The following is a 17,813-nucleotide window of genomic DNA, read 5'->3' as shown; positions in this document are numbered from 1 at the left end:
ATGTGCTATATAGTAAATCATTTTCTACTAGATCAATGTCATATTGATACATGCATGATACATTTAGTAATAAGAAGTATTTTCCTTCTTATTTTTAAATGAACAGAAGCAATGAAAAGCCCATTTTGTACCACATGCAGTCTTGTCACACAGTGTAGCACAAGCACAGCAGCAGCACCACATCTATTGTGCTCCCATGTTCTTGTGGCCCAGATGGAACGAACGTGTTGTGTGAAGCATGTAGCATGAGGCACACAAAGCTTTTGTTTTTTTTTCAGTTGAATTCTATTTCTGCCATTGTTTCCAGCTAGAAAACTACACTACAAAACACAATAATAGTGTGATATTCAGTAATGTATGCCTGTTCTACACAGCAAATGAGATGTATTTTAGCCTCTAAGTGCTCTGGCGTCAGTTAAAATTCAACCTTTATGAAAGTTTTAATTGCCAGAGCATAGGAATAAAAAAAAAAATCTTATGTGATCTTATACAGTTATACTGTATGTACTGTATGTTTACAATAATCTGACTGCCACATTTTATATAGAGATATTTGCATATTATATGTCATAAACCAGAGCAAGCACAGGATTGAATGCTTGTTTTTGGTGTAAAATGGGCTTAAGAAGGCTAATATAACTTCTGAGATTGAGAATGATGCTAGAACTGTGCTGCCATCTTACCACATATATGAGTATTTGTTTTGTTAAGGGTACTTTTTAGGTGAAAATAGACCCAATCATTCTAGAAGCCTGGCTCTGCCCATTTGTACAACATAAGAAGGGCTGGACTATAACCAAGGTTTAAAATTGGATGTAGAAGCACTTTCTTGGATAGACTTTGTCACAGTTTTCTCTATTGTGGATGACCATCCACATAAATGTTTTCCTATTCATTTAAGCCGTGGTGATATTTAACCTTTAACTGGAAACGAAACCGTAATGTTAACTCAGTTATACTCATAGTTATATATACTCATAAGACATTTTGAGTAACACCAACAGAGCCCAGAATGGACTCAAATACTATACATAAAGGGTCATTGTCATTTTCCACATGAATACTGAATATGATTATCACTTTGTCAGTAGAAAAAAGAGATTAGATAAAAATTCATTAAAGAAATTCAAGGAAGTCAGTGTATGGTCAAGGGGTCCTATAAATACTAGTCCTATAAATGTTAATAGCTGGAAGTAGAAAAAAGTAAAATTTCGAAGCAGTAGCTCAAAAAGACCAAAACTGGTACTTTTTTTTTGTTTCTTGTTTTGTTAATACCAAAAACACTACAATGTTAGGAACACTTCAACCTCCTGCCAGAGCATGAGGGTTAGTATAGCCTACCTGAGAACCATGTAAAATCCTCCATCTTCATTACAATTTTATATTCTTTACCCAGAATCCCAACTATCTTTCTGTCAAAATTACATGGAAATAGTTAAACCTCTGTTCGAAGTTACTTATTTCCTGTGGCTGAATCTCAGACCGTGTTCTATTGAACCACTACATCAAGTCTACTACATAGAGTCTACTGAACCCTTATATTATACTTTACGTAGTTATTATCTGTGGCGAATAGAAAGCCATTTGGGATGCTGTGTAAAGACAAGCCTGAAGGCGGATTTTTATGTGTATCCCTGCTGCATGGCAAATTTCTACAGGTGTAAATGTACAGCGCCCTCCATTAATATTGGAACCCTTGGTAAATGTCTTTATTGTTTAACCTTTTGATCTTTTGTTTAGCTTTAAAGAAGTATTTGTTGCAATGGCCAAATCACCAAATACCTTACATTACCCTACATTACATCCATTTCTATTAGCCAGTTCGCAAAAACATGTGTGAACGGCTTTTTGCAAACCTGCTGTCTTCTTCTCAGTGATGAGCGGTTGTCAGAAACGGAAAGTTGTTCAGCGCCACCTTGTGTACCGGGGTGTTTCTGCTTTTCAATAAGCACCATCTACTGTCATGGAGGGAATTACATTCAGTGGGTGTGAACACAAAAAAATGCGGCAAAAAAATGTCCCGGTGTGAACAGGACTTTACAGTTTCATGTCAGGGGACTTTTTTGGGGGATAAACCTGTGTTGTGTTCTCAATTATATGATATCCATGAGAGCAGAGTATTTTTGTGAATTCTTTGTACAACAGATCAAAAGGTTAAACAATAAAGACAATTTTTCACAGCCTTCTTTGTTCATATTTACCAAGGGTGCCAATATTAGTGGAGGCCACCGTATGTGCTTTTACTAATTTTAAGTAATCAGTTTAGTATAATATGTGTTTTAACTGATTCACAGTGCAGCAGCAAGCAAATCTGAGTGTTTATTAACCCAGAGGTCAATTTAAATGTAAAGGTAGTCAGAGGCAGAGAGAAGGGAAACTATGATTTTAGTAATTATCTAAACAGAGTTTCTGATTCTGGCAGTACGGAAATGTGGAGCAGAAGATCCACTGACTTAGAGTAAATGAAACATGTGTCTCCAACTAGCACTTTCCTTTAAAACAGCAGATTGCGAGGTATTAGAGCAGTCTAATAAGAGCAGCATGAAGTATGAAGGGTTTAGTGTGTGTGTGTGTGTGTGTGTGTGTGTGTGTGTGTCTGTATGTGTGTGTGTAGGGGGGCTGGGAGGTGAGTTAGGGGTTCTATTGTGGCCTGTTTTCTGCTTGTATTTGATAATATACTGCACTCTGATGTAGAATGGACATAGGCATGTTGTTCCCATTGAGTCCCATTGATTTTATCCTGTTCCAGTGATTGATTTTCTTCCTGTCCATTAATCCCACTCTCACTACACCTCACTCTCATTGGCTACACCGCAGTCTTGTTCGGGTTGCTTTTTTACTCATAATTTAAAAAAAAAAAAAACCCTGAAAATAGGTATTGAACAGAATTCAGTTTATTTACTATGCCCATAGACATTTATATTCTATAATAAATTTGTACTTATATGCACTTCTTGGTCACATTGTTTTGGAAATGGGGGGGGTTGGAGATAAACACTTTCAAAACATTGTGGTTCACCTGAGTAAAAATTTAAATTGATTTCTGCAATCCTGCGAGAGTCGTTATACTGGTTTTTATATTGCTTGTCTGTTGTGCTCAGCATGAAACCATTGGTCATATGAGGGGTTACAATTCAATGCAACACTGCTTACTGGACACTTTTGTGGAAAATACAGCCTTCTAAAGCTTTCAGAGATTCCCTGGAGCTGTGAAATTAAACATCTCTCAAACTCATGTTTGAGCTGGAGTGTCTTTATTCAGACTGATACTGGAGAGTGAAATCTATTGAAATATTGGAAATAAATATTGAAATATTGGATTAAATCTAGAGATAGTTTTGTTAGTTGGGGTCACAAATTAGACCTGGATGTGGATTATGAGGAATCATTTTTTGGTTGGTTGATGGGAACGTAAGAGAGGTAGTGTACTGGATATGTTATTGGAATGTACTTTGTCATATACACTATATGTGCTCAAATACTGAAGAGGGAAAACAGGTGAACAGGTGAAGTCATGCTGCATACATTAGTTTATTATACAACAGTTAGTTCCGGACCATTAATTTGACTGGTTGAGTGGCGTTCCAAGAGTGCCTATGTTTCCTATAACCGCACTGAGACGTTTCACTGTGTGTTATGCTCCGCTCGTCTGTGTTCGCCATGTAAACTACCACTTCCTAGTTCAAAACAGGTACTACATTAGTTTTAGTGACATCAGCGGACATGGAAAACAATACTTTACAGGAATATAACTTTGGGCTTAAAATATGAAAGCTCATCAGTTGAAGATGAAAAGAAAGAAGGGACACAAATTTTACCAGAAGCACCTTTAATGGGAATGTACAAGTCAATCTGAGCTAGCTAGTGAGCTAGTCAGCGTGCTATAAAGTGAGTGTGACTTCTTCGGGATCTGTTTCCGCCACTGGAGTAACTAGAGCTGTGATTACCTATGACCAAATCAAAGCCGTGCTGATATTCAGTATACATTACTGTACTCTTGCTTGTGCGATATTTCCTGATTAACACACATGCATGCAATAGGGATGTGAAAACATTATTCAGATTGAACTAATTAAACTAATTGTGTGCATCAGGACTGGGATCCTGCAGGACAAAGCTGAAAAAGTCACACAAATCTTGTGGGAAGGGTTGCCAGGTTTCAACAAAATTTCCTACCTCAGTAAAACCAAAAAAAAAACATGCAAAAAGACTTATAACTAGCCCAAAATGTTCATGCAAGGGAAAAGGTAGATACATTTTTCTTATTCTATTCAGTTTTTTCCTGGGAAACAAGCAAGCCAGGGACCCACTTAACTGTAAAATCAATTCCCCATCATTTGCTCATTATTTAAATGTGCACTATAATATTTAGTGAAATAAAGCTTTATATTCCTGAACTTTCCTCCAACAGAACACATTAAGACATTATTTATTGACTTTGACTTTCTTTTCTTTTCGTTTTTTAAGGCTTTGGGTAAAACTCATTCAATTCAAGTGAACAGGCTAATAACTAGTTTTGAATTGTGATTTTTCACTACTGTAACAAAGTTTTATTTTAAATTGAAGAACCCTGGGGGACCCTGGACCCCAGTTTGAGAACCATTGCTTTAAAGCATCATGGATTCTTCAGTATTTCAGTAATTTTTGAGTTATTTAACCATGCAAAAATATATACAGTATCCTAGAAAGACTTGTCTTTGTTGTTTAACCTTTTGATCTTTTGTTAAAAAAAATTCATAAAAATATTCTGCTCTGATGGATATCAAACAATTGCAAACAAAACACAAGTTTATTTAAAAAAAAAAAAAACTTTGTTAAATATAGGTGTGCAACAATTATTGGCACCCTTTTAGTCAATACTTTGTGCTACCTCCCTTTGCCCAAGATAACAGCTCTGAGTCTTCTCCTATAATGCCTGATGAGGTTGGAGAATACATGGCAAGGGATCTGAGACCGTTCCTCCATACAGAATCTGTCCAGAAGCTCCAGGACCTTGAATTTGTGGTCAGTAAACCATTTTTGTCTTGATTTTGATGTATGTTTTGGATCATTGTCCTGCTGGAAGATCCAACCATGACAAATTTTAAGCTTTCTGGCAGAGGCAGTCGGGTTTTCATTTAATATCTGTTGATATTTGATGGATTCCATGATGTCATATATCCTAACAAAATATCCAGGTCCTCTGGCAGCAAAACAGCCCCAAAACATTAAAGAGCCACCACCATATTTAACCGTGGGCATGAGGTACTTTTCCATATGGCTACCTCTCTGTGTGCACCAAAATCACCTCTGGTCTTTAATGCCAAAGCCACCTCTATTTTGGTTTCATCTGACCATAGAACACAATCCCGTCTGAAGTTCCAGTAGTGTCTGGCAAACTGAAGATGCTTTAGATTGTTTTTGGATGAGAGTAGGGGCTTTTTTCTTGAAACAACTTGTGGTGATGTAGGTGACTTTGGATTGTAGTTTTGGAGACTTTCTGTCCCCACGACACAACTAACTTCTGCAATTCTCCAGCTGTGATCCCTGGAGATTTTTTGGCCACTCGAATCATCCTCTTCACAGTGCATTGAGACAATATAGATACCCGTCCAATTCCAGGTTGATTCATAACATTTCCAGTTGACTGGAACTTCTTAATTATTGTCCTGATGGTGGAATTGGGCATTTTCTATGCTTGTGCTATTTTCTTATAGCCATTTCCCATTTTGTGAAACAGGAAGTTATGGTTGAACATTTACCTGTTCCTAATCACCCAGGTGTACTAAAAAAAAAAGTAAAATATCAATGGGAATATACTTCAAATATATTTTTCTCATATGAATTCATGGGGGTGCCAATAATTGTTGCACACCTATATTTAACAAAGATTTTTTTTGTAAACCTGTGTTGTGTTTGCTCACATTTAACTGCGTTTATTTCTAAATTTCTTAACATGTGTAAATATTTGTGTTAACATAAAAACATTCAACAACTGAGACTTAAACTGAACAAGTTTCACACACTTTGATGAACAGAAATGGAATAATGAGTCCCTGAACAAAACAGGGGTCGATATCAAAAGTAACAGTCAGTATCTGGTGTCCACCAGTTGCTTTAAATACGACAATGCATCTCATCCTCATGTACTAAACCAGATTTGTCAGTTCTTGCTGTGAGATGTTACTCCACTCTTCCACCAAGGCATTTGCACGTTCACGATCACGTCTGGGGGGGACACAAGGTTACATATAATTTTCCACTGCAAGGACGATCATCTGTCCTTCCTGTCTCCCTGTAGCACTGTCTTAAGCATCTTACATTACAGACATGGCAGTTTATTGCTCTGGCCACATCTGCAGTCCTCATGCCTCCCTGCAGCAGGCCTATGGCATGTTCATGCAGGTGAGCAGCTTGAAATTGTTCTATTAGCAGAAAATTTTGCTTTTATCTCGAAATAAATGCTTGAAATAAACACAGTTGGGCTATGCATATAATTATAATATATAGCCCAATAAATAATGACTGGCCATGGGGATTTTGTACGCAGACTACTTTTTATTCTCTATTTTTGATGATGATTTAGACACGACAAATAGACAAATATTTTCTTTCATTACATGCTATGAGGAGGTTTTGCTGAATCTGGTGATATTTTGTACAATATAATACTTTATGTGACTGTCAAAGTCATGGCATGATCATACAAAGCAAGCATGAAGACAGGACATTCTGTTTTTAAGGTAGGTTTGAAAGGGTTAAACATTTTTTTTTCATTATAATGAATGTATATGGAACTTAAGCAGAAGCAGTGATTCAGAAGATGAACCTCTGATAGTAGCCAATACACCATTACACTTAATACAGTTCTATTACATGGCTCCTCCGGCAATTTCTTGCATATTAGTCAGAAGGATATGAAACTGAGACATCAAAGTAATTTCTTGTATAGTGTGTCGTCGAAAAATCAGTGAGTTAAGGTTAAAATTAAAATAGAGCATTACAAAGAGAAACCTTGCATGTAAGTAATGTATTTAGGTATCTTAATGCATGTTCTATAGCTCATCCACTGTTTAATATTTACATGTTCTTGTCTTTCCAAATTATACATGCACATATTTAAGATTCCTTATCATCTTTCTTTTAAACAAGTTTTGAAAGCAATAGTGCTGTGAGTGTGTGTATTTTTCTGCTACTGGCCTTGGAAGGGTTGACCTAAGATCACTCAAGCTCTTGATGTATTTTAAGACAGGCAATGCTTTACAATGTGTACATGGGAAGTTAAGATGAGTGTGTTTGTTTGAAGAGACCCAGGGGAGCAAAACTCCAGAAAGCTCGATTCTCCACTCACATCCATCTGGCCATGTGTATTAGTGGACTGGCCTTTCATTGGTGTGTGTAAAGACTTTGTACAAGTTCTCCACTTCTGAGGGAAAGAGACTTCTGACAGCTTTTAGCGGTCTCCAGACATGACTTAAAAGAATACTTTTGAGCTCAGCATGAGCAAGAGAAAGTTCTGAAGGACATTTAGTTGAGGTGAGCTGCGATGAGATGAGTTGAGTACAACTTCCAGGCACAGATGACTTTGAGGAGAGATCATGTATATATGTATTCTTAATTAAAATGTCAGACGAATACCTCATGCTTCATTGACAAGACTAAAGGAAGTTGTTCTTGTGACAGCAGCAAATTAGGGACAAATCTGTGAAATCAAGCATGTATAATGTGCATATTTAGTCATAATGGACACCCTCTTTGTTGTGAGGCTGTTTTTCCTCTAAACAATTAACACACACACACACACACACACACACACACACACAGCTTCAAGTCCATGTAATATCAGGTAGCGAAATCCAAATCAGTCCAAATTGCTCAAGTATTTAAAAAGAAAACAGCATGTTTCCCTTTTATATGTTTTTTTTTCCCCAGCATTGATTGTCACCTGAAAGTTATTTAAGCAAAATCGCATGTGCAAGAATGCGGAGAAGCACACTCACTTTATAGCACATGAGCTACCTGGCTAGCTAGCTCACGTTAATTTGTACATTCCCGTTAAAGTCATTTCCGGTAAAACTGGTGTCTCTTTTTCCTGTTCATCTTCAGATGATGGAGCTTTCATATTTTAAGTCAAAAGCCATATTCCTGGAAAGTATGGTTTGCTATGTCTGCTGATGAACAGAACACTACTGTAGTAACTGTTTCGAATGAGGAAGTGGAATTTTACATGGCGAACAGAGACGTGTGGAGTGATACACAGAGGGAAACTTCCCAAACATGCAGTGATAGGAAATATTTGCACTCTTAGAACGCCACTCGACCAATCAGATTAGTGGCCCGGAACGAACTGTTGTATAATTGAGATTTATCGAATGATACTGTAATAATAGATATCTGTTGGATCCTGACGTTAAATCCTTACAAAGTGGCTAGTAATAAACATTTTACTAAAGAAAAAAAAAAAGAAAAGAAAAGTTACACACGAATAGTGTGATTAAGTTGAAATACTGGGATTAGGGTTGAGTTTCAAGATTTTTTGTGTGTGTGTGTATGTGTGTGTACACGCATTGGCATGTGGGGGGATTTGCATGGATTTTAAATGGTTACATCTCACACAATTATTTTCATCCATCCATCCATTGTCTATTCCACTTATCTGGCTTGATTCCCGGCCCACATGACTCCACATGCCGAAGTGTCCTTGGGCAAGATACTGAACCCCAAGTTGCTCCCGATGGCAAGTTAGCGCCTTGCATGGCAGCTCTGCTACCACTGGTGTGTGAGTGTGTGAATGAGACACAGTGTAAAGCGCTTTGTATAAAAGCACTATATAAGTGCAGACCATTTATAATGCATGTCTTTAGACTGGGGGAGTAAACCGGAGAACCACGAGGAAACACACGCAGCACACACAGGGCAGCAGTGGAACTCGAACCCCCAACCCTGGACGTGTGAGGCGAACGTGTTAACCATTAAGCCACCGTGCGCCCCAATTGTTTTCGTATTACACAAAAATAAGTTAAACAGAAAGACCTATACCCCTGCTTATTCATTTAATTATCCAGTCAGCAGCATAATGCATAAAATCATGCAGATACAGGTTAGAATGGGGGAAAATGTGATTTCAGAAGCAGTAGTATGTTTGTTGGTGCAGATGGGCAGGTATGAATATTTCAGAAACTGCTGATCTCCTGGGATTTTCACACATACTTTACGCAGAGTGGTGCAGAAAACAAACAAACAAACAAAATCTAAGGGGCACGGGGTTCCATGTGTCCGGTTTCAATGAGCTTGCACTGTACACTGTACGGGGGAAGAGAGGGCAATTAAAAGAGAATGAAGAATAACATTAATGCTGAGTGGAGAACGGAGTCCCCATCTACCAGAAAGCTGCAAACTAAGCATCCATGCTGGATTTATTTATAGATTGTTCATTTATATATCTTTGAGTTGCTTTACACGACATTTTCTTTTACTGTCTCATCACTTTTTCGATTTTTTGCAATATAAATCAGAATAAATAATACATAAGAACATTATGTTTTTCTTTTTTTATTCATTTGATGTCATTTGAAAACTGTCCATGTTTTCATAGTTTATGAGATACACCCCTTACAGGATAAATGGTTTTGCCGTTAAATTATTTTTTCCAAACATTTGCCTAAACTGTTGTTAATATCATTTAACCTTCACATTTTTTAAAATAGATTTTCCCCAAGAAATCCTTCAGCAATACTGTGTACTATAAATAGTGTGAATATCAATTTTACATTCAAGCAAGCTTTCCATTTGCATCCCCCACAGTGTAACAGTTTTCCAGCTGAAAGCACTAAGAAGTAATGATGAGTTATGGAGACTTCTGGGGGGAGAACTCTAGGCTATTAAACGAAAAGCAATTACATTAAATATCCAAAATCTGCGGGTTAAGCCTCGGTGAGCATCTGTGTTTACCCTACCGAGACTTCAATTATCCTTAGTAAATCCATTTGTTATATTGTTATTGTAGCAAACAGGAAATGCACAGTAATGTACAAAGCAAACAGATTCAGAAAGAGGCTAAACATTTTTGTAAAAAAAAAATATTATTATTATTATTATTATTATTATTATTATTATTATTCATTCAGGTTTGTTGAATGAATGCACCTTATTTTTAACCTGAGAATAGTGCAGCTGCTTTGACCTGTTATATAAGAGCAATTGTTTGGATCTCTTGCAAAATGAGTTTAAAGCGTTCACATAACTTTATATACAGTATATACAGTATATTGCATAAAAATCAATAACAACCTTGAGATAACGAGTTGGAATCCCAATGATGTGGCTATAAGCCAGGGGAGCAAAACGCTCTCTCCCATGTTAATCACAGTGACACTAATCAATCCTGGGCTTCTGTGAGCTCATGTATGCGGAAGAGGGCAGATATCTTTATTTTCGTCCTGTGACACAGCAGTTCAAAAAGACGAGGTGGCTGTCTTCATGTGTCTCTGAGGAAGCAGGTGTTAGCCTCCACCCTCCCCGGTTAGTAGCTGTTGTGTGATAGAGGAGAGCTGGCTGGTGGGTAGAAATTGGCAGGTGACCAAGTTGAGAAAAATGGAGAAATGGCATTACTTACTACTTGACAGATTTTTATTATGCTTCTGGATACAGCCATATTATTATTTTACAACCATTATCTTAGTTTTACATTTTATTAATTGTGTTGTTTTACATCCCCTTCTCTTTAGTGTTTAGTGCAAAAGCTCTGAAAAATAGCATAATGAGAACAGCCTTTCATTCAGCATAAATATAGCAAACAATATGTCAGATGTCCCTGAAAAACCCATTAGAAGTCAGTACAACTGCATTCTGGCAAACAGCCACAAAAAAAACTGACAAAATAAAATGACAGTAATAACAAGAAATTGTCCTTGTAGACACAAATTAATATATTAAGGCCACGAGTTGCGTTTCTCAGAATCTATTCTGTGTCCATGAAATACTCGTGCCAATTATTGAAATTATAAAATGAGATGTCAGTTGAATTACCTCATTGTGGCCACAGGAACATAAGCATGGAGATGATTTATAATCTTACACTTAAATCTTTCAATGATGCATTAATACATCCTGGAGTCATGCATATTCCATTTATATGCTATTAGCCTGTGTCACTTTTTCGCCCGTTCCTGCCAAAAACTGGAAGCCATGTATTATGTATGACGTTCCCACAGGATATTAAGTTGTGGGCTCAATTTATACAATTAGTTGCCATGAGATACTTAGATCGTGGCCTCAAAATATTCATTCATGGACTCCATGTATTAATTTGTGGCCATGGCTTATTAAAAATAACCACCATGTCACTTCAGTGGCTCTATTGAAGGACATTGAGTGTGGTTCCCTTTTTCGATAAAAATGCTGCCCAATGGGAAAGGTGTTTTTGAAGGATTTGGCTACTCTGACAGTTTCTTTTAGACTGTAATGCGGCTTAAATCTTGCTGACTTTTTCCACTTGCACTGAAAATACTGTATGCGATTCAAGACAGGGAGGCTTCAGCAAAATCTATTAAAAATCATGAATGCCTTCGAGAGAAATATTCTAAGGTAACTTGTTTTGCTTGTGAAAGTTTGCACAAATTTGTTGCACAGATTCTAGCAGATCCTGAGCCTGACTTTCCAATAAGAAACATCAAAAGTTATTACATAACAGAGTCTGACATGCCTTTGTTTACTGCTTCCAGAGAGAGAAACGCAGTCTTTACTGCTGACTCCTACTTGCCTCTTTATACTTTATCTCCAACCACCATTCGACCCCTTGTCCTGCACCACTCGTCTTGCTCCTCTCTGCTCCATGCCCTGCTAATCTAACAAGGTGGAATTCATTAACCTTGCCCATATTCCTGTCACATGTCTCCAGCGGTTGCTGGGTGCCAGGAGCTGGTTATCATTCCTGCATTGTCGACTGATGCTGATGGAGGCAGAGGGAATCCAGTGCTCATTTATTTATGAGTCCTGCACTCTGCCTAACACCGGGGTCAATAACATCACACACTCTGACAGCAGTAGATAGCAGGAACACGCAGGCCAAGCACCAGTGAGGCCAATCATTTAGACACCTTTAGCCGAGGTTCTGAAGCCTCTAGCATCGTCAGTGAGACAAGGGTCATGGCACATGGCTTAATTGGACCGGAGAAGTTTTTTTGGGCATGGCCTCATTATTTTATGGAGCTCAGAAGGATTGTTGTCACGTCGTAAGAATCTTATGTGCTACGAATAGCACTCGTTGACATCATTAGAGATGTTTGAGAGGTTTGTGTTAGAAATAGTCTGGGGGAAAAAAATGCCAAAAAATCATGTCACAGAAGCGATGCAGATGATTGGAGGAATGTTATAGGCTATAATTTAGGTATAATCCTGGCTAGAATTATGTCGTGATGTGTCTAGAAGCTGCCAGGGATTTTTTTAATGCACTTATCATTTCTCGCACCCTGTTATCAGGTGAGTTATAAGCGAGGTGAATTTTGCCATCATAATTCGGGCTCATGTCCATCTTCAGTGGTTTGTCATTTTAGTGCCAGCTGTCTCATTTGTGTGTCGTTATCAGAGACAGATTCTGGGCTCCAGCGTTACAGTTATAAACATTACATGATTGTCATGCTTCACTCTTTCTCACCCACACTCTCTGTACTCACACACACACACACACACACACACACACACACACCGTCAATCTCTTTCTCTCTCTTTCTCTCAAGTACACTGTTTGTCTTTTCTAATCGTCCACCTGTCACCCTTGTTTGCCGAAACACAGAGGTGTTAAGAGTTTACACAGTCTTTGAAGCGTAGCAGATTTGATTTGATTACACACATTACCCAGGCATTTATCTGTGCGCTTGTGATTTAGGTACTACTTTTTACACACTGCTTGTAAATTGAACAATCCATTACAGACAGATAGAATAACATTTTTACGTTTTTAATTGCATTCCTTTCCCGCAAGTCCGTCCAATGAGATTTTCCCTGTAAAGCAGCAGGATTTCAGGAGAAAGTTCATTAATTGTACATAACTGCAGCTAGCTAAAATATCATTTGTACTGCCTCTCAGGACTTAGTGTTAGGATTTGTAACGTTGCTTCTCATTGTGCTCTGCATTGAGGCACTGTCTTCATGGTGACTGTTTGGCAGAGATATTGGAGGGATTAGGAGACGAAGCCTGACTGGGATTAGTGTTAATAGGAAAGCAGAAACCTGTACACACCGTCGAGTCTTCCCTCCTGAGCCTCAGAGACAACTGAGCAAAGAGGTGCTGCGTAAACAACAGCATTTTGTTTTCTGTTGGTTTGTCCTGTGAGAAGCAGGCTTTTTAGGCTCATGTTTTTTTTTGTTTTTTTTTTATGTGACGAGTGTGCATTTGTCTCCTGATGTGAAGCCTTTGTCCTTTATGACAGTGAAATCATTTTTCTTGCGAAGGAACTTTCTTTGACAAGAAGTGATAAGAAAAAACATAAATCTTATTGTGCTGCCTTATGAGATGTACATGGGATTATACCATAATCCAAACTTCAATCAGTTCAAATCTTCAGTCAGTGTATATGGCTAAGGAAACATTTTAATATTCATTCATTCATTCATTCATTCATTTTTGTATCTTTATCCTAGATCTAGAGCCTATCCCAGGAATACAGGGTACATGACGGGAGTATACCCAGGACAGGACTTCAGTCTACCGCAGGGCACCATGCATACACACATTCGCACTCTCACTCACACGTAGGGTCAATTTAGCATAGACAATCTCCCTGGCATGTGTTTGGAATGTGGAAGGAAACTGGAGAATGCAGAGGAAACCCACACAGTGTAATGGTGTGGGTGTATGTTGCATTAAGACCCATGTTTGGGGTTTTCCCAGCTCCTGCGTTCAGTACGATTGTGAGTGAACGGAGTGAAGCTTACAAAATATAGCTTCATCTGTTAATGCTAACGTGTGTCGTGTGGATCATTTATCACACACTGTAGGTTACAACAGTCACAAGGAGTATATGTGAAACTAAACAACGTGAGCTCAGGATCAAACTGTGAGTCAGTAGTGCTATCTGCTGCGGCACAGCTCCAACCTAAATGTTTATAATTAAAATTATTTAGTAAGTGTATTTTAAAGAATCCTCTTTTTGTCTTTACTTGCTTTAGGGAAACCTGATTAAACACTGATTTTGAAGTTAGTTTCTCTACACATACCTATAGCTTTTATTTTCAAACCTGGTCTCATTTAAATTCGGACAAATTCGGACAAAGTGTGTTTTGACTTTGTTCAGTTTCATACAAAGGATATGACTTTTACCCCTACCCCTAACCTTGACTATATTGTGAACTGAGCTGAATTTGCAAGTGAGTGACCATGTTTGCATTTTCAGCTACCATTATAACTCATACGGCTTTAAATTCTTTCATATATAACCGCATTTTCAATTGTTTCTAACGCATACACGTCAGCACACATTCAATGTTATTTTCTGTGGCCAGAATTTATTTTAGTCCATTCTCTGAGACTTTGAATGAAGTGATTTGAATTTGCTTTGAATGCAAGAACAAGAACTTTGAAACGATCTAAGCAGTATGATAAAAAAGACCTTGAATGAAAAGTGAATAGATTTTTCACTCATTTGAAGTGCACCAGCATTTTCCAAAAACATCCTCTGTGTCAAAATATCTTCTGAACTACTGGAGTTTTTATAATACACTACAGAAGAACCGAATTTCAACAGCCTCTTCAGAAAAGAGACCATTCAGCTGAATTCTGATGCAGAACCGAAGTGTAAATCTCCTCTAGTGTTTTCTCTCTCTCTCTCTCTCTCTATCTCTCTCTCTCTCTCTCTCTCTCTCTCTCTTTCTTTGTGTGTGTCTGTGTGTACTCATTGTTGTGAATGTGTGTACGTGGAGTTTTGAGGACTTTTTTGCTCTATTCCAGGGTGACGAGTTCGGTGAATCTGAACAGGAAAAATATGGCAAGCCAGAGATCCAAAAACTTCTCAGCCAGAAGCTCCTCAAGTTGCCATGGAAACCAGAGGTAAAGCCTCATTTGGTTGCCTTCATTTCTTTTCCAAGCCGTAATGTTTACCCTCCAGAGGCTGGGCGAGGATGAAGTGTACACAGTGGTAGCAGCGTGAGGAGATTTTGTTTTCCCCAGTCGTGTTCTCTCTCTCTTTCTTTCTTTCTTTCTTTCTCTCTGTTGCTAGCTCTGTCTGAAAACCCACACAATTCATTAAATAGGGCGCTATTTTGTAGTCAAGACTAAAATCGTAGTTTCCCAGTAACATACACTTACAAAAACAGGATACACTACGAACATAATGTGACCTATATAGTAAGTAGATTTGGTGTAGGACATATCTACAGTGTACTGAGAATGGTGATAAATTATGATAGTGTTTATGTGGCAGACTGTACCGACACAAAATAATGAGTTTAGTCTATTTAAGGTAAGGACCATATGCTACTTGAGGAACTCACATTCACTAATTAGCAATAGCACAGTATCGGGTAATCAGTATCTACACTTTATCCCACCTATTAGTAACTAAAAATACCCCAAACTGTCCGAGCAATATAAACTACATACAATTTGCATGACACGTTAGAGTCTTTTACTTCAATAGCATAGATTGAGCAGTAATCCTTCTTTATGTATGTATTGGACCACATTGTATATTCAGTGTCATGCAAAAGTTTGGGCACCTCTTGTGAAAATTTCTGTTACTGTGAATAGTTAAGTGAGTAGAAGATGAACTGTTCTCCAAAAGGTATAAAGTTAAAGATGAAACATTCTTTTCAACATTTTAAGGAAGATTAGTGTATTATTTTTGTTTAGTACAATGTTAGAGTAAAAAAAAAGAAAGGAAAGAATCACCATGCAAAAGTTTGGGCACCCCGAGAGATTTAAGATCTCAGAACACTTTTACCAAGGTCTCAGACAATAAATAAATAGCTCTTTGGAGCTATGACTTGTTCACAATCATTGTTAGGAATGGCCAGGTGATGCAAATTTAAAAGCTTTATAAATACTCAAATTTTGTCCCAACAATCAGCAGCCATGGGCTCCTATAAGCATATGCCCACAAAGCAGGAGAAGGCTATAAGAAGATAGCAATGCATTTTCAGGTAACCATTTCCTCAGTTTGTATTGCAATTAAGAAATGACAGTGGCGGTCAGGTTGGAAGACCAAGAAAACTTTCTGAGGATTGCTAGAAAGTCAAATCAAAACCCCCATCTGACCGCAAAAAACCTTCAGGACGATTAGGCAGACTCTGGAGTGGTAGTGCAGTCTTCTACTGTGCAGCAACACCTGCACAAATTTGACTTTCTTGGAAGAGTCATCAGAAATAAACCTTTCCTGAGTATTTACCACAAAATTCAGCATCAGAAGTTTGCAAATGAACATCTAAACAAGTCTGATGAAATTTGGAAACAGGTCTTGTGGACTCATGAATTTCAAATAGAACTTTTTTGGCCACAATGTGCAAAGGCATGTTTGGAGAAAACAGAGCACAGAATTGCATGAAAAGAACACCTCTCCAACTGTTAACCACGAGGGTGGATCGATCATGTTTTGGGCTTGTGTTGCAGCCAGTGGCACGGGGAGCATTTCACTGGTACAGGGAAGAATGGATTAAATTATATACCAGCAAATTCTGAAAGCAAACATCACAGTGTCTGTAAAAACAAACAAAAAATAAAGCTGAAGATGAAAAGAGGATGGCTTCTACAACAGAACAATGATCCTAAACACACCTCAAAATCGTTAATGGACTACCTCAAGACGCGCAAGCTGAAGGTTTTTGCATGGCCCTGACCTAAACATCATCATTATTATTAATATTGAAAATTCGTGGATAGACCTCAGAAGATCAGTATATGCAAGACGGCCCAAGAATCTCACAGAACTAAAAGCATAACACAAGAATTGAAAGACCCTTATCTGGCTACAAAAAGCATTTCCAAGCTGTGATACTTGCCAAAAGGGGTGTCACTAAGTATTGACCATGCAGGGTGGCCAAATGTTTGATTTGGACCCTTTTCCTTTTTAGTTATTTTCAAACTGAAAAAGATGGAAATAAAAAAGTAATCTTGCTTAAAATATTAAAGAAATGTGTCATCTTTAACATTATGCCTTTTGAAAATCAGGTCATCTTTTACCAGATTAGCTATTTACAGTAACAGAAATTTTGACCGGGTTGCTCTAACTTTTGCATGCCACTATATACTGCATATACAGTGGAGTCCAAAAGTCTGAGAGCACTAGTGAGAGTGCATCATTTTTGCATTATTTTCTAATTTTATACAACAATTGTCATTACAAATGATATTATTGACAACAATAATATAATTACATGAATAATATATTTATAATGATAATATATAATAATATAATAATAATATATTTACATTTCAATTTCAAAGTTTTTAGTATTTGGTACATTTTTGGTCTTTTCTCTTAACTTTTTTTTCTAAATGCATGGTTTGTGTTATGGCCACTACATAATATGTCTAAATAATAGCCACTATAGATACTGATTATGGTATTTTTAATACTGCTGTTTAATACAGTTGTATGCAATATAGGATATAAGTAAGATGCAAATTCTTATATTCATATGCAACTATGTTTCCAACATTACTTAAAAAAAAAAACACTCATAGATTATTTGGTATGGAACCCTGAGGGGCTATAAGCAGGCATTTATGTTGCTTATTAGGTAAGACCATACATTAATTAGTCCCAGTGTGAATTCCTACACTAAAGGAATTCATCCTGCAGTTATTTTTGTTATCCTTAAAATCAAACTAAAATGGAAAT

At 37.5% G+C, this 17,813-nt stretch overlaps 1 protein-coding gene across 1 annotated transcript in view; it reads left to right on the top strand.

Moving 5' to 3' along the window:
- b4galnt4b (beta-1,4-N-acetyl-galactosaminyl transferase 4b) overlaps positions 1–17,813 on the top strand; it is a 101,812-nt gene that overhangs the window by 37,177 nt on the left and 46,822 nt on the right. Inside the window, exons 4-5 of the mRNA XM_053616540.1 lie at positions 9,236–9,244; positions 14,927–15,025. Coding sequence (XP_053472515.1) covers positions 9,236–9,244; positions 14,927–15,025 — 108 coding nt within the window. The remainder of the gene's footprint in view (positions 1–9,235; positions 9,245–14,926; positions 15,026–17,813) is intronic.

Source organism: Ictalurus furcatus, chromosome 27 (assembly GCF_023375685.1).
Source record: "Ictalurus furcatus strain D&B chromosome 27, Billie_1.0, whole genome shotgun sequence".
Taxonomy (NCBI): Eukaryota; Metazoa; Chordata; class Actinopteri; order Siluriformes; family Ictaluridae; genus Ictalurus; species Ictalurus furcatus.
This window is presented reverse-complemented; position numbering and strand designations above follow the sequence as displayed.